A 27640-nucleotide genomic window follows, 5' to 3' on the forward strand; every position below is an offset into this window, starting at 1 on the left:
AAATCTTAGATTGGAAAATCTACAAATAAGGGAAGAATCGGTACACAGTTAATTACGTTTATTTCTTTTATTACATTAGATACAAAGTTATCTAACGCAGTTAAAGATACAAAGAGTTTCTTGTATGGGTGAGGGCAGCTTCTCATTCCTTTGTAAATGTCGGCCTTGGGGTGAGTGCGGCGATGACGGTAGGAATAGACATCTTGAGGCCCCGCTTCCTTTCCTCACCCATCTCCCCTCCCACCGCCCCCCCAGCACCGGCATCCAGCTTAGTCAGAGTTTCCTGTCACTTTGTCCCTGAGGAAATGGCTGACTGTTTTCACGTGTGTGTTATTGTTTAGAAAGCCAAGCTTGGCCCTGCCGGCAACAAAGTCATCAGTCCCTCCGAGGACAGGAGACAGCCTTCCAACAACCTGGACAGAGTGAAGCTCACGGACTTCAACTTCCTCATGGTGCTGGGCAAAGGCAGCTTTGGGAAGGTGAGCGGGCCACGTCCGAGCCGGGGGGGGCTTCCGTGGAGGACGTGGGGCCGGTCGGTCCAAGTCTCCCCGAGGACTCCGGGGCAGCCCTCTAGATGCCCCCTGGTTCCGCCACATTTTCAGGGGCTTCCCACTTCAGCGCATTAAAAACGACTTATCCAAAAGCCAGACAGGGCCCCCTGTGCCACCATTTCAGGGTTCAGGATGGAGTCGGCGCCCCACAATGGTGGCTGAATAATTTTCAAAACTGAAAATTAAATGTTGGCTTGTAGTAAATGAACATAATAATTAAAAGATACCAGACCGGGTTTCCTCCGTGTCCAGTCTGCATATCTGCGTCTGCCTCTCTGGGTCCAAATCTCACGGTGGAGCCAGGGGCTGGCTTCAATCCTCCTGCTTTCTTTTGGATTTGGGTCCCGACTTCCTGGCTTGTGAGGAGCGTGTAAAGGTCAGTCAGGTGTCTGCTCTGAGGGTGCTCCAGAGATGACGGTACTCCTGAGATGACGGTGCTGCTGAGGTGAAGATGCTCCTGAAGTACCTGCTGATGCAGAGGAGGATGTCAGGCATCATTTTCAGCGGCCGCAATGGCGCCCTCGTGTGGTTATGGCCCACACAGCATGTACATCTTGGTGGCCTAGAAGCTATCAGTCCAGTCCGGTCACTCAGTTGTGTCCAACTCCTTGCGACCCCGTGGACTGCAGCACGCCAGGCTTCCCTGTCCATCACCATCTCCCAGAGCTTTCTCAAACTGTATGCTGGAGGAGTTTAATGTGCAGCAGTCTATGGCGCTGCAAAGATCTGGACACAACCGACAACTAACACACACACAAAACGCAGTGTTTGAGAACGGCACCTCCTGAAGTGGAGCTTTCTTGATGTCGGTGAATCTGCTGGGACTTGCCTGGTGCTCAGTGGCTAAGACTTCAGCTTCCGGTGCAGGGGCTGCAGGCTCAGTCCTTGGTCGGGGAACTAAGATCCCACATGCCTCTTGGCCAAAAACCCAAAAGCAGAAAATAGAAGCAATATTGTAACAGATTCAATAAAGACTTTAAAAATGAGCCACATAAAAAAAAATCTTAAAAAAAAATTGACAGGTCTGTACACACATTTCCCGCACCCGCCCCCCCACCCCCGTGCCGTGTGCCCCGATGTTCAGGTTGCCCTCCGTCTGCCTGCAGGTGATGCTGGCCGACCGGAAGGGGACAGAGGAGCTGTACGCCATCAAGATCCTGAAGAAGGACGTGGTCATCCAGGACGACGACGTGGAGTGCACCATGGTGGAGAAGCGGGTCCTGGCGCTGCTCGACAAGCCGCCGTTCCTGACGCAGCTGCACTCCTGCTTCCAGACGGTGGTGAGGGTCCCCGGACTGCCCCCGCCCCCCACAGGGTCATTGCGCCGCACCCCCAGCCTTCCTCCCGGGAGAAGACAGCAGCCCACATCCTCCTCTCCCAGGCAGACTGGGTACCACTGGGGAATTCAGGGCATCCCCTGCTTACAGACTTGGCATTCATCCCATTTGATTCTGTGAATGCTTCTGTCAAAGGTTTTCTTAACACACACCGGGCAATGTGTTAAGGCTTAGAGATACAAAACGGTAGCTCACAGTCCCGGCTCGTTAAATCCTGGTACAGCTGCCAAATTGGCATCAGAGCATCAGGAGACCCATGTCCTAGAAGAGGATGTTCTTGGGTAATGCACACGCAGGGGTGGTAGTCTGGCCTGTTTTGTGTGGATGGTCCCTGAGCTCTAAGAGAGGCTTTATAAAAAGAATATTATTTTGTAACACAAAAAAATTAGATGATTTCAAGGTCCATAAATGGTTTTCTCAGGACATAGCCTGGCACCTTCACTAACCTGGCATCAAGGGCTTTCTGACTACAAAGGCACAGCTGAGTAGTTGCAAGACACACACAAAGGCTAAAATATTTCCTGTCTGGCCCTTTACAGAAAAGGTTTGCAGAGCCCTGTCACACAGGTTAACTTAAGAGAGGACAAAATTTCCACTAATCAGCCAAGTCTGGGGCATGGTGCTTGCAGGTAACCTACAAGAAATACAAACACTTAGATGTTTATATGTATATGTGTGTGTACTATACGCCGCACCGTAGTGAGGCGTTCCCAAAGGCAAGCTCTCCACACCTCAACGGCTGTCCTGAACATGTGGCTCGGTGATCGGCAGCCGTAACTGTAGTGACGGGGCCGCAGCCTGCAGTCCGGAGTGGATGGGGGGCCGCAGAGCCAGTCCCGGCCACCAGGGGGCAGCCAGGCGCGGGCAGCCGAGTGATGGTCCGTCTCCCAGCCCCTCCCGGTAGCGTCCAAATGAGAATCTAGCAATAGGCAAAGGAGAGGGAAAAGCCCCAGCCGGGATCCTGTTACCCGGGTTACACTGATTAAGCTCTGGAAAGCTACAAAGCAGAGAAATAAAATTGAAATTAAAGTTCATAACAGGAAAGCGAGGGATTGAGGCTCCCAGCGCCCTTTCCTGGCTGTTGGCTCCAGTTCTGTCCTTTTTTCCTCCCTGCGCACCACTTTAATGTTTAATAACCTCTGTGAAATGGAGGTGTTTTCTGGAAGAGAGCAGAGGCCAGCGTTTACCTTGTGCTGCGCTGTTATCTCCCTCCTAAGCCCCCTCCACCTCCCATCTGTCCCAGTGTAATGTCCTTATAAATGCGCAGACTCACGGAGTTCTATGACATGTGCTTCGCGGGCCAACACGTAGCGTGTCAGCCAGAGAGAAAGTCAGAAACAGCATTTGGGCGAACGTGGATGCAGAGCACCGATCGGCCTCCCCACACGCAGCCCCACCCACGGCAGACGACCCTGAGGTCTACGGGGTACAAGCCCCCTGACCCATGAGGTCTGCTCTCAGACACGTCTGGGCAAACACATCAGCGTCCATCACTGCACTGCCAACCACTGGTTAAAGGATTGGCCCGTGTGGACTCTTCACGCCAGCCCCAACTTAGAAATGAATTCTGTGTGTAGGAGAAAAGGGAGGAAGGTTCGAGGCCGTTTCCATCATTGGGAGCATCTGTAACCAGAGGAGTGGACAGGGCAACCGAGAGCTGAAGTTTCAGGGCTATGTCGTGACTTTATGTTTCCTGAGGTCCTCACACAGCGGGGCTTTTTACTAATTCTTTCTTGGGGGGAGAAAACTGTGACGGGCTCCGCCGGGCAGACGTGCCAGCGCGGCCCACGTTTCCCCAACGAGAAAGCAGACCGCGGGCTGGAGCGGGGCCCCCAGTCGCGGAGGAGCCCGCTCACCGGTCGAACCTCGGCCCTCAGGACCGGCTGTACTTCGTCATGGAGTACGTCAACGGCGGGGACCTCATGTACCACATCCAGCAGGTCGGGAAGTTCAAGGAGCCGCAAGCAGTGTGAGTAGCTTGTTAGGTGCTCTCAGCGCGGCCGGGGGTCTGGAAGTGGGGCTCCACCCAGCTTGGGGTGAAGCGCTGTTACCTCCCCGGGGCAGGACGGTCGGCAGGGTCCACCTGCGCGCATCCCACGGAGACCTTCATTCTTCCTGTAGCTGGGAGCTGCGGGGAGCGGGGGCGGGGGTGGAGGCGGGCCCGGGGGGCCTGACAGCATCGGGGGGCTCCCGGCCAGAGGAGATGGGAGGGTGGGGGGCTGGTGTAGGGGGTGCGGACAGTCTGCAGAAAAGGAGCGGAGCGACCTTGGAGCCCCGGGGGCATCAGGAGAGGCGTCGCGCGGGAAGGGAACCGGGCCTGGGTGCCGGGCTGATGCCCCCGTAGGCTTGGGAGGGGCCCCCGTCCAGGAGGAGGTCGGGGGAGGTTTCAGTGGGGTGCCTGCACCTCCAGGCCCGCAGGCAGGAATCCACGCGGTCAGAGAGACGCGGGTTCCAGGGAAGACCGAGAATCTAGAGGCGGGAGCGTGACGACCTGGAGAATCAGCCCGTATTCCAGGGCCAGGAGGTCACGGGTAACTCAGAGAGGCAAAGCTCTTTCACCCTCAGTGGAGATGTGTAGTGCCAGGAACCCCAGTTAATCACCTGATCAAACGTCCATTGGGCTCCAGCGGACGTTCAGTCTAAACAATAAACCCTAGCCGCCCTGGCCCACGTGGGGTGAGCCGGCCTGGGGAGACCCACCAGACGCAGAGCAGGGCGTTCTTGGGGGCTCGCTCAAAACAAGGGCAGGGCTGCTGGTTTCTGCTTTTATTTTTCCTTTCCGTTTTCAGAAAGCCCTCCCCTGACCCGGTCTCTTATGTTGTCAGTTACAAAGCATTAAAGCAAGTGAGTGGCAGAGCTGAGCCTGAGCGCTCAGAGCTGTCGCAGCCGAGGGCAGAACAGCCTCCCTCCATCGAGAGGAAACCCGCGGGCGTCCCACTTAGGACCTTCAACTGCATCTGTGTTGCTGGAAGGTTTTATATTTTAAAAATACAGAAAAACGAGAAAGCCACAGGAAAGTCACCTGTGACCCCTTCTCTCCTCCCCACCTCCCGCCGGCACTCAGAGACGGCCCCCTGCTGAGAGTGTGGTCCTTGTCTTCAGGGGTTCTTCCTCCGCTCCTGTAAACACACTCATGTAAACACGTGTGCTTACTGAAGCCTCGCGAGAGTGCTGTTTGCACAGGCAGAATCTTGTGGCTTCTCGGGCTTCAGGAACTAAACACAAAGCAGATTTTAAAACCTCCTTCAGTGTTTATTTGGAGTTTCAGAGATTGATCCATTAACAACTCTGAAGCCATGGCTGTAACTCCTTCCTATCATGAATTATTTAAAGGGTGCACCAGGTATGAACTGTGGCCTGGGTCCCACTCCCCCAGCGCCCAGGGTGAGGGTGTGGGGCTGAGTAAACCAGCCCCAGAGTTCCGCTCACACTGACCTTTCTCTTCCAGGGCAGACGTGTGTTTTCACACACTACCGTATTCTGTCCTTAAGGGGGAAAATGGAGATTTGCTCAGTCTACTGTAGCCCTGACACAGGACAGCCTGGCAGACAGCCACTCTTTAAAAGATTGTGCTCGAAATTTCTTTTAAGCAGTAAATTACCTGTCCACCTGCCCCAGACAAGAAGGGCTTGTTTTCAGGCAGGTAATAAACCTGCTTCACTGATTTTATCAGCTGTGTCATCCCTTGGGGAACTGGGGTCATAAAACCGCAGAAGGTTGGAGCTGCCTGTAGGGCAGTGCTGGTCTCTGGCGGTCAGGGTCTCCCTTCCTGTGCCATTTTGATGCCTGATCTTGAGGCAGAAAGTATCCAGGAGGCCAGAGGGAACAAGCCGGACTCCTGACAGACATTTTCTGTTGCAGGTTCTATGCAGCAGAGATTTCCATCGGGCTGTTCTTTCTTCATAAAAGAGGAATCATTTATCGGTGTGTATCGAGGCCCTGCTGCCCGCAGCACAGAGGCTTTGCTGGCCCTCTGGACTCCATGGGTGTGTGCTTCTGTTGTGGGGAGAGGGACTGTCAACATGGAGAGGACAATCCTCCCTACCCCGTCGTGGAGACCTGCTGGGACCCACAGTTCTCTGCAGCCTCTGGGCAAATGTGGACCAGCTTCTGGTTTCTGGATCTCAGAGACAGCATATCTCATTTCTGCTTCTGCAAGAAAATGAGCTTTTCTTTCCCCTGCCAGCTCCCTCCTCTGCCTTTCATGTAGCGTGAGGGTCGGGGACCTGTGAGGGCTGAGTTTCTGCTAGTGATGCTCAGCAGAGGAGCGCAGGTGCTGGGGCGGGCGGGGAGAAGGGGGCCGCCGGATCCGGTTCCTGCCGTTGCTGGTTACAGTGAAGGCAGGACGTCGGCCGGCACTAACCGGAGAGTGACCAGGACACGGTGCAAAATGGGGGGCCGAGTGCACTCTGCGGTGGGTCTCAGCCTGCAGTTTGCACCCCGGTGGGGGAGCCTGAGCCCTCTGGGTGGGACACTAACAAACCAGGGAGTGCGGGGCCCTCGGAGCTGCTCAGCTGCGTCTCCGGAGATTCACCTGCAGTCAAGGTGGGAATCACTGTCTCCATCACTCGGTCTGATTTATTAAGTATCTGCTGTACCCTAGGTGGGCTTCACAGGTGGCACTAGTGGTAAAGAACCCGCCTGCCAACGCAGGAGACTTAAGAGACACCGGTTTGATCCCTGGGTTGGGAAGATCCCCTGGAGGACAGCATGGAACCCACTCCAGTATTCCTGCCTGGAGAAGCCCATGGACAGAGGAGCCTGGTGGGCTGCAGTCAGTGGGGTCACACAGAGTTGGACAGGACAGAGGCGCCTTGGCATGCACACCGGTACCCTAGGCACAGCGCTGCCTCCAGAGATGGAAAATCGCTAAGTGGCAGGCCCCGCCCCAGCTCCCCCAGGCCTGTAGGCACGAGGCAGAGCGAAGCGGTTTCGTGCAGAGGGACGCTGATGGCGCCTGCTTCCTTGCAGGGACCTGAAGTTAGACAACGTCATGCTGGACTCGGAAGGACACATTAAGATCGCGGACTTCGGGATGTGCAAGGAGCACATGATGGACGGCGTCACGACCAGGACCTTCTGCGGGACCCCCGACTACATCGCCCCAGAGGTAGGCCCCTCGCTGCCGTGAAGCACGACCGCTTGTGGGGTGTGGATGGGATCCAGCATCACCCGTCAGTGTGTGCGGAGCAAATACAGAAGCACAAAGCACGAGAGCCCCGTGCACACGGCAAGGACACGTCCTGCTTCACGGAACTTTTGTTTCTGTTACGCGTATGTGTGAGGTGGGTGTGTGGTAAATGCATTTCTTACAGTCACAGGCAAAGGAGTGTAAGAACCACCATGGGGTGGAGAAGGAGGGACCTTGCTTGGAGGGGCTCCGTGTGGAAACACAGGCTCAGGGGTGGTTCCAATGATGGGATTTTAGCAAAATCAGGGTGATTTAATGTTTTGCTTTGTTTTTTATTGAAGTATAGTTGATTTATAATTTCATGTTAGTTTCAGGGGTACAACAAAGTGATTCGGTTATTATAAGAATATATTCATGTTCTTTCCCATTGTGGGTTATTGTAAGACACTGAATGTGGCTCCCTTGCTGATTATCTGTTGTGTATAGAATGGTGTGTATCCGTTAATCCTGAGCTTCTAATTCGTCCCTGCCCCTCTTTCCCTTTTGGTGACCACCAGTTTGTTGTCTGTGTCAGAAAAACAGAGTGATTGGCCCACCAGACACCATGCTGTTTTATAGGTAGTACTTGGTTCTCCAAAGGTGACCCCGTGTTAAGAACCCGCCTGCCTATGCAGGAGATGCACGTTCCATCCCTGGGTCAGAAGATCTCCTGGAGAAGGGAATGGCAACCCACTCCAGTATTCTTGCCTGCAGAATCCCATGGACAGAGGAGCCTGGCGAGCTGCAGCCCATGGGGTCGCACAGAGTCAGACACGACTGAGCGACTAAACAGCAGCAAGTGCCCTCAGCAGCACCCAGGTGTGGGGCCTGGAGTCTCGGCCGGGACGAGCACACCCACGAGGCCCGGCGGAGCGGCTGCAGGACTGTGTGTTGCTGGCAGGGGCCGTGCTGCTCTGGCTTTGTTATTACACACGTGCAACGGTTTTCTTCCTATATTATGAAGCTTCCTGCATGCCAGTGACTGGGTGGGTTACCACCCTGGGTCGCTGTGTAGCCCACTTTCTGCCCTGTGGATGGCACAGTCCCTTCCCCACTGAGCTCTGGCACGGGGCAGGTGATAAATTCCAAGTTAGGCCAACCTTCAGCTCTTTGTAGAGCTCTCATGTTAGCTGTTGGTGACGTTGTGGTATTTATTCAACATGCTGCCTTACGTATTTATCTTTGAGGCAGTAGCGAGGGCAAGACATGAGTTTGGAGATCTGACCAATGTGAGCGCCAGTCCAGACTTTATTATTTATAGGCTATGGGAGCTCAAGCAAGTGACCTAACCGCTCCGAGCCTCTGTTTCTGCAGTGGCAAGTCAGGGACAATACTGTGTTCCCTGCAGAGCTGCTCTGAGAACTACAGGCGCCTGGTACAGTGTTTGTACCCAGAACCCTCTGTCACAGCCATTATTCCCAAACGGAAGCCAACTTTTATTCCTTTGTCAAGGCTTTTTTTTTTTTTTTTTTTTGGCTTGTTATATTCCTAGTTAGAAACATAGGCTTAGAATATTTACCTAAAAACTTAAATTCTGAATTACATGTCCAATTATTCTCTTGATCCTTAATCTGCCTAACCTCTTTACCTGCAAAGAACCACACTTTAGTTTCTCCAGATATATCGTGAGTTTAAATATTTTTCAAATATAAAGGATAAAGAAATGGTACAGAAAAAATACGCCCTCTGGATGCAGTATTTATTCTGGAGGCTTCTCCTGGCTGACATGGATTAAACAGGCTGTTATTGTGAGCTGTGCCAGCTCCAAGTACCACCCACCAGATGCTGCCAAAGCTTGATGGCAGGGAACGGCAGCAGTTTGAGGAATCAAGGTGGCTTTGAGCTTCCTCTCCATCAAGACCAGGTCTCTGCTGATCAAACAAACAGCTTCTCATGTTCGGTAATGCCTCGGCCATCTGATATCACCAGGGATGAGAGCATTCCACTTAAATGAAATTTCCCAAATAATTGAAGTTTGTTGTCTTTTTCCCCAAGGTTCCTCGTTGTATTAATTTCATATAGCTGCTATATCACTACCAGCTTAGAGGATTACAGCAGTACAAATCTATTCTCTTATAGCTCTGGAGGTCAGGAGTCAAAATTCAGTCTCATTGGGTTACTGTGGAATTGCTGACAGGGTGACTGTCCCTGCAGCAGCTCCAGGGTGACTGTCTCCTTTTCTAGCCTCTGGAGCTGGTCCTCAGCTTGTGGTTCCCTCCTCCACCGTCTATGCTGACAGCATCACATCTCGGAATCTCTGTCTCTTCCAGCCCCAGCCCTCCAGCCTCCCTCTCATCGGGACCGTTGGGGTTGCATGGGCTTCACCCAGATACTCCAGAGATATCTTCCCATCTCAGAATCTATAACTTATCCACAGCTGCAAAATTTCGTTTACTAAGTGGAAGTAGCGTGTTTACAGATTCTGGGGGTAAGGATCTCTGAGGGAAGGGAGTGTGGTTCAGCCCACCGCCTCTCACTAAGTGATACCTCCTTCCCCCGCCCGAGTGTACCGCTAACGTATCGCGGTGACGCTGAGCTTCTGTAAGCCTGTGCTCTTCGGTGTGTATGTTTTTTTAGTGCTGTGCAGCGTGACCACGTGTCAGCTGACGTCTCCAGCACCCTGTCCAGGTACAGATCGGCTGGCCGCCACAGCAGCTCCCCTGTCGTCCTTTCATAACCACACCCACCCGCTTCCTGCACCCCACCCATCCCTGACCCCTGGCAACCACTCTTCTCTCTTCTGTTGCATAATATTGTCATTTCAAGAATGTTATAGGATGCAGTCATACAGTATCATCTTTTCGGATTGGCTTTTTCCTCTAAGCACCTTCTAGAACCACAGTCATTATTTTGGAACACTGCTTGTACCACTTGGTCAAGTTACTTAAACACCCGAGGCTTTAGTCTTCACCTGTGAAGGGGCGTGATAATGTCCACCTCATGAGGTTGTCTGTAACTGGAAAGTTGTTGCTCCTGGCATTGATTTTCTTCACTTAACTCACATTGGATTGTAAGCTTCCTGCTGTCTTCCTGCTCACTTACTTGGGACAGTATAGACTAGGTTGACTTGGAAAAGACACTTTTGAACTGAGCTTGATTGCCATTTAAGAGATCGTACCTGTATGGTGCTGGCCATGTCATGCTCAGAACTTGAGGATGTGCTGTCAGAAGGAGGGATGCTAGGAACATCCCTCAGAGAGAGGGATGCTGGGAATATCCTTCTGATATATTCCCAGGAATTCTGGGAGTATCCATCAAAGAGAGAGAAGCTGGGAACATCCATCGGAGAGAGGAATTCTGGGAATGTGACATCAGAGAGAGGAATTCTGGGAACATAACATCAGAGAGAGGGATGCTGGGAACATCCTTGAGAGAAGGGAATTCTGGGAATACTTTCAGTGGGAGGGATGCTTGTAACAAGGTGTCAGAGAGGAACTCTGGGAACATGATTTAAGAGATACAGGCTGGGAACACCCATTGAAGAAAAGGATGCTGGCAACAAGCTGTCAGAGAGGGATTTGTGGAAAACTAACTCGGGGCCCTTACTACACCCAGGATCACATGTCTGGCCCCAGATTCCCTCAGGTCCTGTCACCCTTCATGCCTCTCCTTGTTCCCACTGTGGAAGCGACGATAAAGGGGCGCCCACCATTTCTCCAGTGTCCCCTGTGTGCTGGGCCCTTCTTTCTTCTCCTCGTGACAAACCCCAAAGAGAAACAGAACCACAGGCCCGTATTTCAGACAAGGTGACTGAGGTGGTAAATGATGGTCTGAGGTGACATTACTACAAACTCCGGAGTCCAGCTGCTGCCCCTGGCTCCGGCCATCTCCACCATGGGAAACCGCTCGAACCCGGGCCGTTTGCACATCCAGAGAGCATCCTGCAGGCCTGCTGTGGGCCTTCCCCAGGAAGTGCTCCCCACTTGCGGTGGAAGAGGTGACACAGATGGAACCGGATCTACACCCAGTTTCCACCTGACTCTCTTTGAGGAGTAAGCCGTACTCCTTGGGCAGCTCTGTCAGGAATGACTGCCTGTTGTTATGCCTTTTGCCAGCATTTTCTTTCTGTGTGTCCAGGAATTGGAATATTTCGCTCAAGGAATCAGTGCAGGGTATAGAAAAGACCATCTAGGTTCACAGTCTGTGAATTGCTCAGAGGTGAAAATAATCCTGTCCTCTGTGTAAACCTTCCTGTCAGGCAAAGGCCACGTGATTATCTTAGGTGGCATTTTCCTTAACAGGCAAAGCGGAGGCTTAAATGTTTGTGACTGTTTGTTCAGAAGCCTTGAAATGGTTTTTGTAACATCTCCTGAACCAGTGAAGATGAGCAGAGGCAGAAAATGTCACTAACACACGTTTGCAGCCGAGATGGACACCCACGAAAGGGGCCCACATCAGCAACTAGCTCCTGAAGCTGATGTTACTGCGACTCTCTGCTCTGCCATAGAAAGAACCCTTCGAGGTCAGCTAGAGAGTCCCCCGAGGCTTCATCTGGACCTCATCCCCCACCTGAAATTCAGCTATCCTGGCCGGCGAGATCCAGTCAGAGTCAGGGGCCTGCCGGCGCCGACTGGACCCGAGCCCCGTCGGCTCTGGCCTAGGCAAGAGCCAGGCAGTGTCTGCGGGCCCCGGCTGCAGTGGGGGCGAAGCCTCTGGAAGGTGCACAGCGCAGAACCCTTCCTCACAGCCTGGTGGGGCAGGGACATGTAGCCCCACCTCAGAGGGCGTCACCCACGACGCAGGGACCCTCTTCTCTGGACCAAGCCCTGGGAACACAGCTTCTGCCTGTCACACTTGAAACACGACTTGGGGGAGGCAGTGGTGGGGTTTGGAGCCGAGATACTGAGCACAAAGCCTGTGTGTCCTCTGCACGAACTGCATCTCCAGAGAGAGGAGGAAACGCCCCGAGGGAAAGAGCCGCGAGGTGATATGGACCACGTCTTCTGGAATGTCTGAGGGGCTCAGTCACGACCAGACCCTTTCGTCTCTAAGGCAGTGAGTCAGGATGGTGCCCAGCTGCAGACCCGGGCAGACCCCCGTCCCCCGCCAGAAGCCAGGCTGAGCCTGCAGCTCGGAGCCCCTCCCCTCGGGCATTCTCCCCACTAGGCCCCGTGGGGGCGGGGCTGCCCGAGGGTCTGACGCGGAAGCCGTTCCAAGTGGGCCGCTGCCGCCTGGAGAGCTCAGAGCCGCGGAGGAGCCCGTGTTCCCCTGGGCGAGACAGAGGGGCCTGCAGCCCGGGTCACTCCTGGGAGGAGAAGCTTGCAAGCCCACCCCACCCCCCTCCCCCGGCCCGCCAGCTGCCCAGAAGCGCATGTGCACGCCCGTCCGCCGGCGACAGGGGCCGGCTGGATTCCCTCCTGGGGCCTGGACTCTCCTTTCAGCCCTGCACTGCTGCAGGAAGTCTCCGTTTTTATGTAAAGTACGTCTGATTCTCCTTTCCCTTCCTCCACCTGGGCCGGCCTTCCCCTCCTGAAGCCTTAGCTCAGATGTCACCTGTGGGAGGTCGCCTTTCCTGGCCACCCTGGTCCAGGTGGCAAACCTCCTGCCTCGCCACCACCCCTGCATCCCTGGTCCCTTTGGTGGCACAGGTCACCCTCTGATGGACCATATCACGTGCTCCCATATTTGCTTATTTCTTTGTCTCCGACGGAGCTCCATGCGGCAGGACCCTTGGCTGCTGTTCAATGAGGAGTCCCTACCCCTACCTGGGAGTCTGGAGCTGCCGTGGCCAGCAGGAGTGTGTGGGGTGATCACGGGAACAGAGTAGGGACGGTGGCCTCGCGGCTCCCCTCATCCATGACTGGGGACCCCCGAGGGTCTGAAGGTGGACGGGAAGTCAGCCCAGGAACCCAGATGGCCCAAGAGGCCAGAATACCCTCCTCCCTGGAGATGCCTCCTGGTCTCTGGGAAAAAGTCGTAGAGTGAGGGAGTGAAAACAAGAGCATCTGAAAGGCAAATGAACAAGGACCTCGTTTGGTGCGCGCAGGCGGGCAGCCAGGCAGTAAATTAGCGCCTGCCAGACGGAAGAAACGGGAGAAGAGATAGAAGCCAGTGAGGGGTGCAAGGCTCCTCTGAGGTCGGGCTTGTGAGCGCAGACCCCACACCAACCAGGGCGCACGGCCTCGGAGAAAGCCCTTGATTAAGAAAGAGAAGGATAAACCGGAAGGCGCTTCTTCCCATCAAAGGCCGATTTCCCTCCGTGTCAGATCACGGTCCAGCGACTCCAGCCTCACGGGAGACGATGAACCACCTGCCTGCCTCCCGAGGAGAGGCTGAAGAGCCCGGGCCAGGCGCTTTGGAAGGGAGGGGGTCTTCCTTAAACTGCACATGGCTTGTCTCAAATCTTTAGAGGAGTGATGTTGCTTGTATTACCTCATCCTTTGTCTCATAGTTTTCCTGGCATCAGAGCTGAATGGGTTTACCAGTTCTCTGGAGCCTTGGGCCCCTCCTGTGATGTTGTCCCTGAGAGAGTTCAGCCCGTTCGTCCCTCCCGTCTCCCTCCCCTCCCCCACGCTCCCCCTCCTCTCTTCCTGCCCTCCTCTCCCCCTCCCTCTCCTCTCTCCCTCACTCCCCTCTCCCTCAGCCTCCCCTACCCCGCCCATGCTCCCTCCCCCTCTCTTTCCCCTCGTCTCCCCCAGAGAAGACCAGCTCCTTGTGCATCAGCCATCCCTGGATGGATGACCTGCTGAGTGGAGACGCATTGACCTCCTTGCTGCTACTGCTGCTGCTGCTAAGTCACTTCAGTCGTGTCCGACTCTGTGCGACCCCATAGATGGCAGCCCACCAGGCTCCCCCGTCCCTGGGATTCTCCAGGCAAGAGCACTGGAGTGGGTGCCGTTTCTCCGTTGACCTTGACGTCGGTCTAATCTGCAGACTCGGTGCTGTTGGCCCTGTTTTCCAGATGATGAACCAGAGGGGCAGAGTTCTGTTTATTTCCCCGTGGCCTCAAGTCCTCCGCTGGCCGAACTGGGCTCTGCACTAGGGCTCCTCAGTCCCCCCACAGCGGCTGCGGTCCCAGCCGGAGGCCACCCGGGGATGGACACCTTCCCCCGTCCAGACCCGGCTGTGTCCTCCGAGCCGGATGCACCGACGCATCGTGACTCTGGAATTCTGTGGCTGCGCTCGTTGGCCCTTCCATTGAAGATGTGTTTAAATCTTTTAAAAATGGGGCCAAGATCACTGAATTCCTTTTCACCTTTTACGTGGCAAAACTGCCCCGGGCCGTGGGGAGGAGCAGGCAGGCATCTGGGCAGAGATGGCGCGCAGTGTTCCCGCTGTGGGGCCTGGACTGCACTCCTGAACCCGTCCCCTCGTTCGTTCTGACGACAGTCCTGGGGGTGAGAGGCACAGTGCCTGTTCTGCAGACAAGGAAAAGGAGAGCTGCACTGTGGGGGCTCGCAGACCACAGGCGGCCGGGCAGGCTCCAGGGTGCCCGCCCCGAAGGGCTGGCCTGTGGCACTCACACCTCAGTGTACCCTTGCTCTGAGGGCACCGCACACGTCTGTGAAGACTCACTGGACTGTGAGACTCTGAAAAAGCCTCTATCTGGCTGATAAAGGTCTTACAGGCACATAATGTGTTCCTCATGCCTACTGTGTTCTGTCGCTGCACGAGTGATCGTCTTGTTCAGACGTGCCAGGAGCATTGTGAACCGCTCCGTGCTCGGCAGAGGAGGCCTGAGATAATGGGGGTTGGGGGCCAACGGGAGCACCGAGCAGTGAGTTGGGCCCCCACCTGCTGCCCCGGGGAGACCAGTGACCAGGCCACGGTGGCCGAGCTCTAGAGCCCCTCGTGAGGCCAGAGGCTGACGGCCACGCGTTGATTCTGGATTGATTCAGCTTGGCTGTCTCATAGCCCCACGCAGACAGGATGTCTCCGAGAAGGGAAGAGTTCTGTTTGATTTTGTGACTTTTTCTTTATCGTCGTTGAGTCAACTCTGGCTATAGCTCTGCTCTTTTAAAAACTCAGGGTGACGTCTGTAAAGTGGGAATCGTCACAGTGCCGTTTCAAAGCTCCACTTGGAGGACTAGGTTTTGCCCATAATAAGCTTGGGCTTCATATAGTTGTATCTCTTATTTGACGGTTGTTTCAATGATCTGCTGCTGTGTAACCACCCCAAGACTTAAGGGCTTAAAACTACAACTGAGTTAGCACTGGGATTCTTCGAGTCAGGACTCGGCAGGGACGTGCCAGCCGGCGCAGCCCGCTGGGCTCTGGAGGGTCCAGGGGGCCCTGGGCTCTGGCTCTTGGCTACGGCCCCCCGGGTCCACCTCTGTGTGGTCTGCCCTGCGTGAGATTTCTCCTCCTTCAGTGGCGTATTCAGAGCTTCAGAGGACCTCACTGAGGCTCCTTAAGCTGCACCTAGAACTTAGTTGCTGTGCCATGCCCACCACATTCTCGAGGTCAGAGCATGTTCACAGGCAGCTCTGTATCCAGGGGAGGCACGTAAGTGCTAGATCCTGGTAGAGGTGAGGCCTGTCCCCACACAGAGGCCGTCCAGGATCATGGAGGGAGTCCCCTGTACTTCTGGCCTTGAGCTCCGTGTTGGAGAACCCTCAGCACACTCCCTGAAGGGGCAGGTCTCAAAGGCGCCCAGGACCCAGGCAGGAGGGCCCCACTCTGGTTACCCACCTGGGATCAGCAAGTGTTTTCTGCTAAGCGCTAGAGAGAAAATGTTTTGGGTTTTGCCTTCATCTAAATTTTAGATTTCGCCAATTTGAGCAACTGTTCCTGCCAAAAGGCTCAAAGACTGATCATCTTTTTAACATTTTTCCATTTGCATTTAAACAATTTAAAACCATGCTCGGCTCCCAGGCTGCACACGGAGGGCTCGCTGGATGTGGGCTGCGTGCAGGCCAAGGTAGACGTCCCCTCCCTTACAGCGCCCTCTTCGGCCTCCTCAGTTGGAGTCCCTCCCTACAGCTCTGGGGTCCACAGGGCCAGAGGGACCTGCCACCCGCTCTGAGAATCCCTTCCAGGGTGGAGCCCTGGGTCTCCCCCACCCCCTGCATGTCCCTCCTTAGGAGCTCGCCAGGCCCTGGCCGCCCCCGTGGATACAGGAGATGCGTCCGGTGCAAGGTGGCTTGATTAAAACTCAGCCTCTGTTACTGTATCATATTCTTAGTGCATCTCACTGTGAGAAGGTTCTTGAAAATTTCGTGTTGGGAGAAGAGAAAGAATCTGAAGCTGTCCCGTTCTTTTGATGCAACAGGAAACGTGGAAGTTAGTTTGGCATGGGGCTAAAGAGGCTGTGGGGCCCAGGGCAACTGGGATGGTGTTTCTCCAGCCCTGGTTGTTCCACAGTCAGCTTCCCGCCTTATCCCTTGACGAGTAAATGTTACAGAGGAGCTGGAGAGAGATTGGCCAAAGTACGAGCTTAGAGCTTTACCACAGAGCCTTGAAATGGGGGTGCTTTCTCCCTGGGTAACTGTGTGCTTGGCGCCTCATCCGAGGACCGCTGACGGCCCGCTAGAGCACACTCCAGAGCCAGACGCACCAGGTGTGTGGGCGCGGGGTCTTCCCACCAGATCAGAAGTCTGGCGGTTTATTCAGAATTTTACGTGTGCCTCCTTCAGAATCAGCACAGCCCCTGTGGAAGACAGTTTGCAGTTTCTTACAAAGCTAAACAGTCTTCACCGTACGGTCCTGCCTTCTTGCGCCTAAGTGTTTACCCAGACGAACTGAGAACGTGTGTCTGCCAAAAGCCTGCACACGCGTGTTTACAGCAGCTTTAGTCGTGGTGACCAAAGCCTGGGTGCTGGCGAGACGCCCTCCCGCAGGTGAGCGAGTAAATAAACTGCGACACGTCTGGACGGTGGAACATTATTCAACACTAAAGAGAGGAGCTCTCGAGGCCTGAAAAACCTGGGAGAGCCTCATACGACCAAGTGAAAGAAGCCAGCCCGAAAACGCTGCTCGCTGTGTGCGCTCAGCTCTCGGCGTCTGGAAGAGGCAAAACTAGGAAGACCGTGAAAAAGATGAGTCATTGCCGTGGTCCGGGGAGGGGGGACAGGGCACAGAGGGGTCTGAGGACGCGGAGACTCTCGAGTACGGTAATGGCACACGTCATGGTACATTTTCAAAAACCCGTAGGACGCACAGGCCAAGAGCGAGCCCTGATGTAAACCTGGGTTCAGGGGACAACGAGGTGCGGCTGCAGGTCCGTCGGCTCTAACAAAGGAGCACCGTGGTCCAGACGTCCCGGGTTCAAGTCCCAGCTTTGCGCCTGACTGGCTGTTCAGCCTGAGGCTGAACTAAGCTACTTAACCTATCTGTACCTCCTTCTTCATCTTTGAAATGGGCTGCTCCTACTGCCGGCGTCTCATGAGGGCTCCATGTGCCGACAGAGAGGAGACCCCAGCCCTTGGTCAAATTCCTGATGGTTGCTGCTCTCAACTGCATCTGAAACCGCACACGCTGCCCCCGATTCCATGAAGGCCCGTCTGCTTCGGGCAGGTTGTGTGGCCCCAGCCCAGGACGCTGGGGGCGGGGGTGGTCCCGGAGCGACATCCTTCCAGCTGCCACCAGCCTGTGGCCTCCTAAGAGGCCAGGGCTGCCCCCTGCCCCTGCCCCTTCCTCCCACGTCCTGAGCCCAGGCTGGCAGAAAGCCGTTCATACTCTGCTTACAAGACAGGCAACATCCCGACACCCCCGAACACGTGGCTTGAGGGGCTGTAGTAACCGTCACAATGCCAGACAGCCGTGGGGCTGGTGTCCGGGCCCCAGGGCCGCCTCTGCCTCCTGTGTGCCACTGGGAGGCTGCCGGCTCCAGCCTCCCTGCGAGCCTGGCTTTCCTGTCGTGAGTTTCCTGTGACGGGAACCATATCGCCAGGGCAGTCCCTCACTGGGGTCTGCAGGGCACCAGGCATCTCCCGGGCTGGGCTGTGCTCCCAGTGCCAGAGACCCTGCACCCGTCCCCTTGGGGACAGACCCAAGACAGCCTCCCGTCCACGCTGTGGTCCCTGAGCAACGGCCTCAGCCCAGAGCTGGCTTCCTGGGTGGGTGGGAGCATGGCACCGGACTGGACGGTGGGAGCTGGTAGGACTCAGAGTCTGGGCCAGCCCCGCCAGGAGGAATAAAATGCAAGCCAGAACTGCCTTCAAGTAGCCATGTGTCTGAAAAAAGAGGGGAAGTTAGTTCTAATATATCTTATTGAACCCAGCATATCCAAAGTGAACGATTCTCCACGGGCTAGTCTGCATTTGGGGGTTTTGCACCCAGAGCGCATCTCCATTTGCACAGCTGCTTCTCAGAGGCTCAGAGCCGCACATGGCTGAGCGGCTGCTCAGGGGGGCAGTGCGGGTCTCCTGGCTCACAGGGCTGGGAACCTGTGCCCTAGGCCTGTGCTTCTGGGTGCTCGGCTGTTTCGTGGGCTCCTTCTCTAGCCGGTTCCCCTTTGCAGAGAGGTAGAGATGTTTTTAATAGCAGCTCACTGGGGGCAAAGTCTGCTTCTTGCTAAACGAGGGTGTGTGGCGCTGAGGTCACCACCTCCCTGGCAGCTCAGATCTTAGAGCCGTCTCATCCCATCCAGGGCGAAGCCGGGGTGATCAACTCTCAGGGTCCCCAGGAGGAAATGCTCCCGCTAACCCCTAAGGCCATCCTGTTACTAACACCCGCAGGTGCTGTGGGGTTCAGAGCAGCCTCGGGCGCTCCGAGCAGGGCTGGCTGGCCGGCACCAGGGGCTGACCAAGGCCGTCGCCTCGGAGGACGCAGCAGGGTTCTCAGCACCAGTCAGGAGACCTTAACTCTGTGGATGTGGACCGCACGGAGCAAGTCAATACAAGAGTCAGAACAAACAGCACTGAAAGCTCCAGGTGGCCTTAGGGTGTGTGGATCATTCTGGCCAGAGTCAGAGTTCCACACCCTGGACTTCTGACAGTTCCCCGAACTTGGGGGCACCTTCCAGGCCCCGGAGCAGGCAGGCCTGGGTGGTGAGAGGCTCGGATGTGTGTGGAGTCCGAGGTAAAGCTGGTTCCCTGCCCAGGCCACACTTCGGCCTTGTGGGTCACACAGCAGCACAGCCTGTGTGCAAAACAAACAAAAACCAAAATAGATAAACAGCAGTTTTCCGATACAGCTCGGAGAGCTATATTCAACATTCTATAATAACCTAAATGGAAAGGAATTTAAAAAAACGTAGATATACACGTGTGTGTGTGTGTGTGTGTGTGTGTGTGCGCGCGCGCGCGCGCACGTGTGGTCTCCCCTGGTGGCTCAGATGGTTAAAAACCCGCCATTTGATATCTGGGCCAGGAAGATCCCCGGAGCAGGGCATGGCAACCCACTCCAGTATTCTTGCCTGGAGAATCCCATGGACCGAGGAACCTGGTGCGCTACAGTCCGTGGAGTCACAAAAGAGTCAGACGTGACTGAAGTGACTTAGCACAAATGCACACATATATATGTAACAGAATCACTTTGCTGTATACCTGGAGCTAACACAATATTGTAAATCAACTACCCTTCTATTACAAATTCTTTAAAAAAAAAAAAAAACAAACACTAAAACACTGATTAATGAGAACAGATTGCAGGGCCTCACTTTAATATAGTTACAAGAGCAAATTTTACTCAAGGGCTTTTGAAATATAGTTACGACAACTGGAATGATGATTTTGAATCTCGTTAAACTAATCCTCAGAGCCCTTTGATTCATATTTTATTAATCCCAGTGCGAGTGGTTCCATGTATTTGAAAGCCATAAATAGTAGTTTTAAAACAAATATGTCAATATTCAGAGCACCACTCATTATCTGTTTGGTTTCAGGCATCTCGCTTCTATCCCCTAAAATCTGAGCCAGCAATCGTTGCTGGCTCCCTGGGCACACAGTGGGCAGTGTGTCTCACACACTGGGAGCCGGGCAAGTGAGCCCTCCTCTCCCAGCCAGGATCTGTGGTTCCTCTACTCGCCCAGGTCAGGCCATCGGGGACTGGTAGGACTCCAGCATTTCATGTCATTAGGGAATAAACTAGGGACACATTTTGGTAGGGTTTTTTGTGCTTTTCATGTTTGTACTTTCTGAGTTTTCAGAGAAGAACAGTCTTCAAGAGAAACTAAGGCTTCTCTGCAGGTCCCTCTGGCTCTCCTTGTCTTACTGAGGAAACGAGCTCTGAAGCTACCGCATCCAAACATGTGCCCCCTATTCCCACCCACACGGAGCCAGGAACATGTCCTCCTCACGCCCCAGCGAGAAATAGTAACTATTTAAAGGAATAGGGTGGGCCGATACGCAGGAAGTTAGCTGATGTCCCAGGACATTTGCTTAGACATAGGGGAAACATAGCCTAGGGCACCCCAGAGTCCACTGGAACACCGCAGAGTCCACTGGGACACCCCAGAGTCCTCTAGGGCACCCTGGAGTCCACTAGAGCATCCCAGAATCCTCTAGGGCACCCTGGAGTCCTCTAGGGCACCCCGGAGTCCTCTAGGGCAACCCCAGAGTGCTCTAGGGCATCCCAGGGTCCTCTAGGGCATTCCAGGGTCCTCTAGGACACCCCGTGGTCCTCTAGGGCACCCCGGAGTCCTCTAGAGCACCCTGGAGTCCTCTAGGGCATCACAGGGTCCTCTAGGGCATCCCAGAATCCTCTAGAGCACCCTGGAGTCCTCTAGGGCATCCCAGGGTCCTCTAGGGCACCCCAGAGTCCTCTAGAGCACCCTGGAGTCCTCTAGGGCATCCCAGGGTCCTCTAGGGCATCCCAGAATCCTCTAGGGCACCCCAGGGTCCTCTAGGGCACCCCAGAATCCTCTAGGGCATCCCAGGGTCCCCTAGGGCACCCCAGAATCCTCTAGGGCATCCCAGAATCCTGTAGGGCACCCCCAGAATCCTCTAGGGGATCCCAGGGTCCCCTAGGGCACCCCAGAATCCTCTAGGGCATCCCAGAATCCTGTAGGGCACCCCAGGGTCCTCTAGGGCACCCCAGAGTCCAGTTTGTCTGCAGAGCTGCAGGTGTTCGTGCTGAGCACCTGTTGGAACCCTCCACCCGAGTCCTGGGGCGTGACCACGGTCAGCAACATGTGTGCTTAGGCCTGCAGCCTACCTGCGAGGCAGCGTCTTAGAAATCCGAGTCAGTACTACCCCCTTTCCCAGGGTGGGGCAGGGGGCCTAGAGCCGCCTGCACGTCCAAGAGTCTCCAGCGGGTAGAGGGGTGGGCAGGGGACAAGGTCTCCGGGCCCATCACCAGCTGCGACCAGTCGTTTCATTTTACTCAAGTATCTAACCCAAATCTAAGAGGTCACGTGTCATGTTGCACCCACAGACACATCTCTGAGGCACATGGCCGTGCACACACTCACTTCTAACTGAAGGACACTTTGTAACTAACCCTCAGACCTTGTAGGCCAGGGAACAATGTTAGCAACAGTCCTCTAACATGATCCAACCTCAAGACTGTATTTTAGTTTTACTAACTTTTTTTTACAGTTGGTTTGAATCAAGATTCAGACAAGGTCCAGCTCGTACATTTGATTATATTTTGCGTCTCTCTTCAAGACACTTCGAAATGTCAGTCCTTCTGCAGGTGCCCTCAGGCCTGTTGTGCAGCACAAGGAAACTGGAATTCCTCTTTATCCTTCTCCTCCTCCTCGTCACCATCTTTATTATTTTCAGCAAAGTTCTGTGACACAGTTAGTCTCCAGGTGGGTTCGGAAGAAGAGTCCAACGGGTCCAGAGCTCTCGTGGGGCAAAAGGGTCCCTTCAAACCCAGCGGCAAGCATCGTCGCCACCTCGTGTGGAGAACAGAGTGTGAACGCCTGCACGCTTGCCTTCCCTGTCGCTCACCAAATGCGGTCGATGTGTTTGCCTTCTCACAGATAATCGCCTATCAGCCGTACGGGAAGTCCGTGGACTGGTGGGCCTACGGCGTCCTGTTGTACGAGATGTTGGCCGGGCAGGTGAGTTTCGCGTGTCTCACGCTCGTGTGAGGCCGCGTGGCGTGACGGCTGCAGGTCTGTTGGGCCAAGGTCATGGGACGCGGCCGATTCCAGTCGGACTTCCCTGATCCTGGCCAGAGCGGGAGAAATGGTGCCAAGCTCATCTTCTGATCGTAAAAACCCAATTCGCGGGGTGCAGACAGGGCAGCTTTCTCCTCACCCACTGAAGCCCCTGCACGGTGAGAACAGCAGCCGCCTGCTGCGCTTCCGCGTCTCAGCCAGGGCCGGGTGAGGTGCACAGCTTGGTTCTCCAGAAACCACGAGCTGCTGCATGTGCGGAGACAGAGTCGCTGTCAAAGGAAGATGTTAGTTAGGCCTGAAGAGGTGTTTCAATAGCTTCTCCGTCTGCCCTTATCTCTCCCTGGGCAATTCATTGTAATTTTCATAGAAGTCAGCGAGGCTGAACCTCCAGTTGAGAAAAGGAAGACTAGGCTCCTCTTGGCCGCGTGACCCAGGTCAGATCACCAAGGGCACCGCTGCCCAAGTCCCTCTTTCTAAGGTGTGGCTTCCTGTCCGTGTCACTAGGCTCAGGACACGAGCCGCCATTGGCAGACGACCCCCGCAAGCCGCAAGTGGGTTAGCAGCAACAGGGGCACGTCCGTCTCAGGGTCTTGGGGCAGGCCTGTGGGCAGGGAGCTCAGCCCGCGGTCGTCCACGGACCACGCTACTCCCGGCTGTGGCTCCACCGTCTAGGGCCTCGGGTTCCACCGCTGCATCCTCCTTACTCAACTGGCTGGTGGAGAGAGGGGGACAGAGTGTTGAGGGGCCAGCCTGGAGCCCACATGCATCTCTCCTGCCTGCACTGTGCCAGCCACAGGCCCCCAAGAGCCAGAGGGCTGGCAGAGGGCTGGCCACGAGCTCGGCGTGGGGCTGCGGGGCTGGGGAGCCCCAGGCACGTCTCAGCCGTTTCTACCCATGATTCTGTCCCGGGCAGCTTCCGATGACTTCTCAGCCCTCCAGGGGCTTCCCTGGTGGCTCAGCTGGTAAAGAATCCACCTGCAATGTGGGAGACCTGGGTTTGATCCCTGGGTTGGGAAGATCCCCTGGAGAAGGGAAAGGCTTCCCACCCAGTAGTCTGGCCTGGAGAATTCCATGGACTCTATAGTCCACAGGGTCACAAAGAGTCAGACACGACTGAGCGACTTTCTCTTTCCTGTCAGCCTCCGAGTGTGCTGAGGAGCTTGCCCTCCATAGCTAAGAGCCTTCGTAGGAGAAAATGTAAATAAATACCCCCAAAGAAGTCTCTGAATCTTTGTTCTTGGAAAAGAGTCACCCTTTCTGACAAGTCACTTCCATCAATTCACTTAGTATCCATTCAATGCGGATGTATTAAATGTGCCTGGTGAAGGTTCTGAGAAGCACACAGACCTGACCTTCAGGAAGCCTGCAATCTAGAGAGACCATAGATGAGGAGCGTTTGCCGCTTGGCATCGGCAGGGACTGGTTCCCGGACCCCGACCGCCGGGTCCCTGGTGGGGACTGGCTCCCGGACCCCACAGACCACTGGGTTCCTGGGGGGGACTAGTTCACGGACCCCACAGACAGCCAGGTTCCTGGGGGGGACTGGCTCCCGCTGGGTCCCTGGGAGGCGCAAGTCCCGGTGTAGACCGTGCGGTGTCTGCGCAGGCCGCGCGTGTCCTTCCGTGTTACTCAGTACACCCGACACGGTGCAAGTGCTACATGCGTGGTTGTGAATACCGTATCAACGGTCTGTGTTTGCTGAAAGCCTAAAGCGCTGTAAGTGCTATGTATGTAGCTGTAAATACAGGATCGATGCTCTGTGTTTGCCAGTGTGGCAGTTTCAGGTTTTCCTTTTCCTGTATTCGTTTATTTTTGGCCATCCTGCCTGGCTTGTGGGATATTAGTGTCCCAGCAGGGATCAAACCCGGGTGCTGGTGGTGAAAGCACCACGTCCTAACCACTGGATGGCCAGAGAATCCTGAGTTTTGCTTTTTAAAATGTTTTGGACTTTTGTTTCACTTTCGATCTGCGGTTGGTTGACTGTAATAGCAATAAACTCAGAAGAGATTAAGAACAGGTTAATGGATTAATTATAATTTATTTGCAAATTGTTACAAGCATTACTCAAAAGCATTTTCCCTAAAGACTTTTGGGGTTGCCCAGGGCAAGATAATTAAAGGGACAGAGGAAAAAATGGAAAACACACTCAACCACCAACCTAATTAAAAGTAATCAGCCCACGAGTGTGCAGCCCGTGTGTGCAAGGAGCCGGCTGTTCCCTGGCACTGAGCGGCATCTGTGGGCCCGAGGGGTGAGCCTCTCAGCCTAAGTCGTCCCCTCCCCCTCTTTTCCGCACCAGCCTCCGTTCGACGGCGAGGACGAGGACGAGCTGTTCCAGTCCATCATGGAGCACAACGTCTCGTACCCCAAGTCCTTGTCCAAGGAGGCCGTGTCCATCTGCAAAGGGGTGAGTCACAGGCCGGAGATGCCTCCTGGCACGTCTCAGAGGCATCCTGGGGGGCCACGTGCCCACGCCCCCAGGTTTCAGGTGGCGCCTTTCTTGTGACAGCGTGTGCTTTTGTGAACCATGAGTCTTGGGTTCAGAGCATTTTGGTCCAGGCAGCAAGCAGGCATGTGATGCTGGCCTGCAACGCCTCGAGCACACACCAGGTGCAGCGACTGTGCCTTTAACAAGCTTGTTATTTGGCTGTGCCGGGTCTTAGTTGCGGCCCAGGGGCTCTCGATCTGGGGATCTGGGCGCAGAGCAGCCAGAGGGCGCCCACCCACCCCAGCGTTGTTCCAGTGGACCTGTTTGCTCCTGTCTTTTTTCCGTTGTACTGATCGTAGCGCGTGTTTCAGGCCTCAGTGTGCTGGTCTGACCATCGCACAGTGTGAAAGGGCTCCCGCAGCCGACGTCGCTCAGCCGTCACCTCGCATCACCTTTTTTACTTTGGTGAGAGCGCTCCGGCTCGGCTGTCAGCGGGGATCGGTACACAGTCCGGGACTGCACGGCAGCCCCCGTGTTGCCCTGTCCCACGCGGGAGCCTCTTTCTCCCCCGCCTCTAGCTGATGACCAAGCACCCCGGGAAGCGGCTGGGCTGCGGGCCCGAGGGCGAGCGCGACGTGCGGGAGCATGCCTTCTTCCGGAGGATCGACTGGGAGAAGCTGGAGAACCGTGAGATCCAGCCACCCTTCAAGCCCAAAGTGGTGAGTTGGTGCCCGGCCCTTCTTCCTGGGGTCCCGGGGCTTTCTTCTGGAGGGAGGGGGCTGGTGACCCCCCGGCCTCTGCAGTTCCCAGTGGGCCTCAGTCGTGTGGCCCCCATGCCCTCCGTAGGCAGCAGAGCTGCCCCCATGAGATGTGAGAACCAGGGCAGGACCTCCTGTCTTGGCCTCACAGGACCCCTTGGGTGCATGCAGCTCTCCTGGCCTGGCCTCGGCCAACAGGGGCCCGAAAGCATAAGGAGGCCTCAGCCGGCCCACCGGCGGGCCTGGGGACGGTCCGCACCCTGGCCAGGCCCCTGCCCCAAGGACTGTGTCCGCCCCTCTCCAGCATGGTGCCTTGGCTTCCATTCTTACTGTATGACCTCCCCTCGGCCCTGTTCCTTGTTCGTTTACAAATTCGTCCGTTTAACCCTCACAACAACCCAGCGAGGTGGCGATCATGGTCCCCAGTTTACAGTCCAGAACACTGAGGCACAGAGAGGCTGACTCACTTGCTCGAGGACACACAGCTGCTAGGTGGTGGAACCAGGACGCAGCTCCGGTGTTCTGGCCCCAGGATCTTTCCCCATTGCACATGGCTGCATCTTCACACCCCATCTCAGCCGGGAGAGGGGCTCCCAGAGCGCCGGGGAGCAGCGCTGCTCACAGGCGGCATCAGGAGCGTCCACGGGGCTGGTTCAGCCCGAATCTGTCTCCTCCGACAGGGGCCGCCTGAGCCTGCACAGGGACCCTCCTGGGGCGCTAAGGTAGCCCCTGGGGGGCTTGTGGCTTTCTCAGAGCAGCAGCTTTCTCATCCAATCTGCTTATGTGTCCTCTCCTCCAAGAATAAAACTGCTGCTGGTGAGCCCATGGATTTTATTTTTCCAAGATATTTTTAGCACAAACTAAAGAAAAGCTGAAATTAATCGGGTCAGTTGACTTCCTCCTGAGTCATCATTTCAAGTAGGGCCCTCGTGTCTCTGCCACCCAGCTTCTCTGTAGCCGGTCCCGGCTCTGAGTCAGGAAGCTCCCGTGGGAGCAGATCCGCCTCCAGGTTGCAGAACCTGGTGTAGGAGGACGTTGGATAAAGACAGTGATGAGGGGTGCTGCAGGCGGGCTCAGTGGAGTATTCTGTCAGGGATTTTCTCTCTCCCCTTTCACATCTATGTAGGCTTCTTAAGTTAAATACGAGAGGAATTCAACAGTACACAACCTAGACGGCATATTCAAAAGCAGAGACGTTACTTTGCCAACAAAGGTCCGTCTAGTCAAAGCTATGGTTTTTCCAGTTATCATGTATGGATGTGAGAGTGGGAACACAGAGAAAGCTGAGCACCGAAGAATTGATGCTTTTGGACTGTGGTGTTGTAGAAGACTCTTGAGAGTCCATTGGACTGCAAGGATATCCAACAAGTCCATCCTAAAGGAAATCAGTCCTGAATATTCATTGGAAGGACTGAGGCTGAAGCTGAAACTCCAATAATTTGGCCACCTGATGCGAAGAACTGACTCACTGGAAAAGACGCTGATGCTGGGAAAGATTGAAGGCGGGAGGAGAAGGAGGTGACAGAGGATAAGATGGTTGGATGGCATCACTGACTCAATGGACATGAGTTTGAGTGAACTCCGGGAGTTGCTGATTGACAGGGAGGCCTGGCGTGCTGCAGTCCATGGGGTCGAAAAGAGTCGGACACAACTGAGCGACTGAACTGACTGGTACAACAGTATCCTGTGCATGCGTCCTAAGTTGCTTCAGTCGTGTCCGACTCTTTGCAACCCCATGGACTGCAGCCCGCCAGGCTCCTCTGTCCATGGGATTCTCCAGGCAAGAACACTGGAGTGGGTTGCCATGCCCTCCTCCAGGGGATCCTCCCGACCCAGGGACTGAGCCGCCTCACTTGCGTCCCCCGCACTGGCGGGCAGGTTCTTCACCACGGGTGCCGCCTGGGAAACCAAGGGTAGCGTCCCACTCACAGCATGGTTTCTGAGCAGCAGCAGCGTAGAGACACGGGCTGACCCTGCTCGTGTGTTGAGCAAAGTGCAATTACTTGTCAGTCACACTCCAGAAAGAGAGGACATGCAGCCAAGTCAACCAGAATATCCATCTTCTTCTTCTCTCTGTTCTCACTTCATCTTCAGAAGAAATCATTTCTTGGCACAGCCTCCCACGCGTGGCTATGGTGGCCCTGAACTCAGACGTGGGGGGAAACATGAAGTCCTTGCTCTGGCAGCCTAGAAGGCAGGTCGCTCCCCAGGCCCACAGAACTCCCCAGAAGGGAGTTAGGCAGTTGAGCCATGATCAGTTCAGTTCAGTCGCTCAGTCGTGTCCGACTCTTTGCAACCCCATGAATCGCAGCACACCAGGCCTCCCTGTCCATCACCAACTCCCGGAGTTCACCCAGACTCAGGTCCATCGAGTCAGCGATGCCATCCAGCCATCTCATCCTTTGTCGTCCCCTTCTCCTCCTGCCCCCAATCCCTCCCAGCATCA

The 27640-nt window shown here is 55.2% G+C and overlaps 1 protein-coding gene across 3 annotated transcripts in view; it reads left to right on the top strand.

Moving 5' to 3' along the window:
* Positions 1-27640, top strand: part of PRKCA (protein kinase C alpha) — a 310559-nt gene that overhangs the window by 266525 nt on the left and 16394 nt on the right. For 2 of the 3 annotated variants that reach the window (XM_024979613.2, NM_174435.1), the window contains 8 exon segments: positions 342-479; positions 1658-1831; positions 3766-3857; positions 5750-5812; positions 6860-6998; positions 21868-21948; positions 24308-24415; positions 25015-25155. In XM_024979613.2, the coding sequence (XP_024835381.1) occupies positions 342-479; positions 1658-1831; positions 3766-3857; positions 5750-5812; positions 6860-6998; positions 21868-21948; positions 24308-24415; positions 25015-25155 (936 nt within the window). 3 annotated transcript variants of the gene reach the window in all.

This window comes from Bos taurus, chromosome 19 (assembly GCF_002263795.3).
Source record: "Bos taurus isolate L1 Dominette 01449 registration number 42190680 breed Hereford chromosome 19, ARS-UCD2.0, whole genome shotgun sequence".
Lineage (NCBI taxonomy): Eukaryota > Metazoa > Chordata > Mammalia > Artiodactyla > Bovidae > Bos > Bos taurus.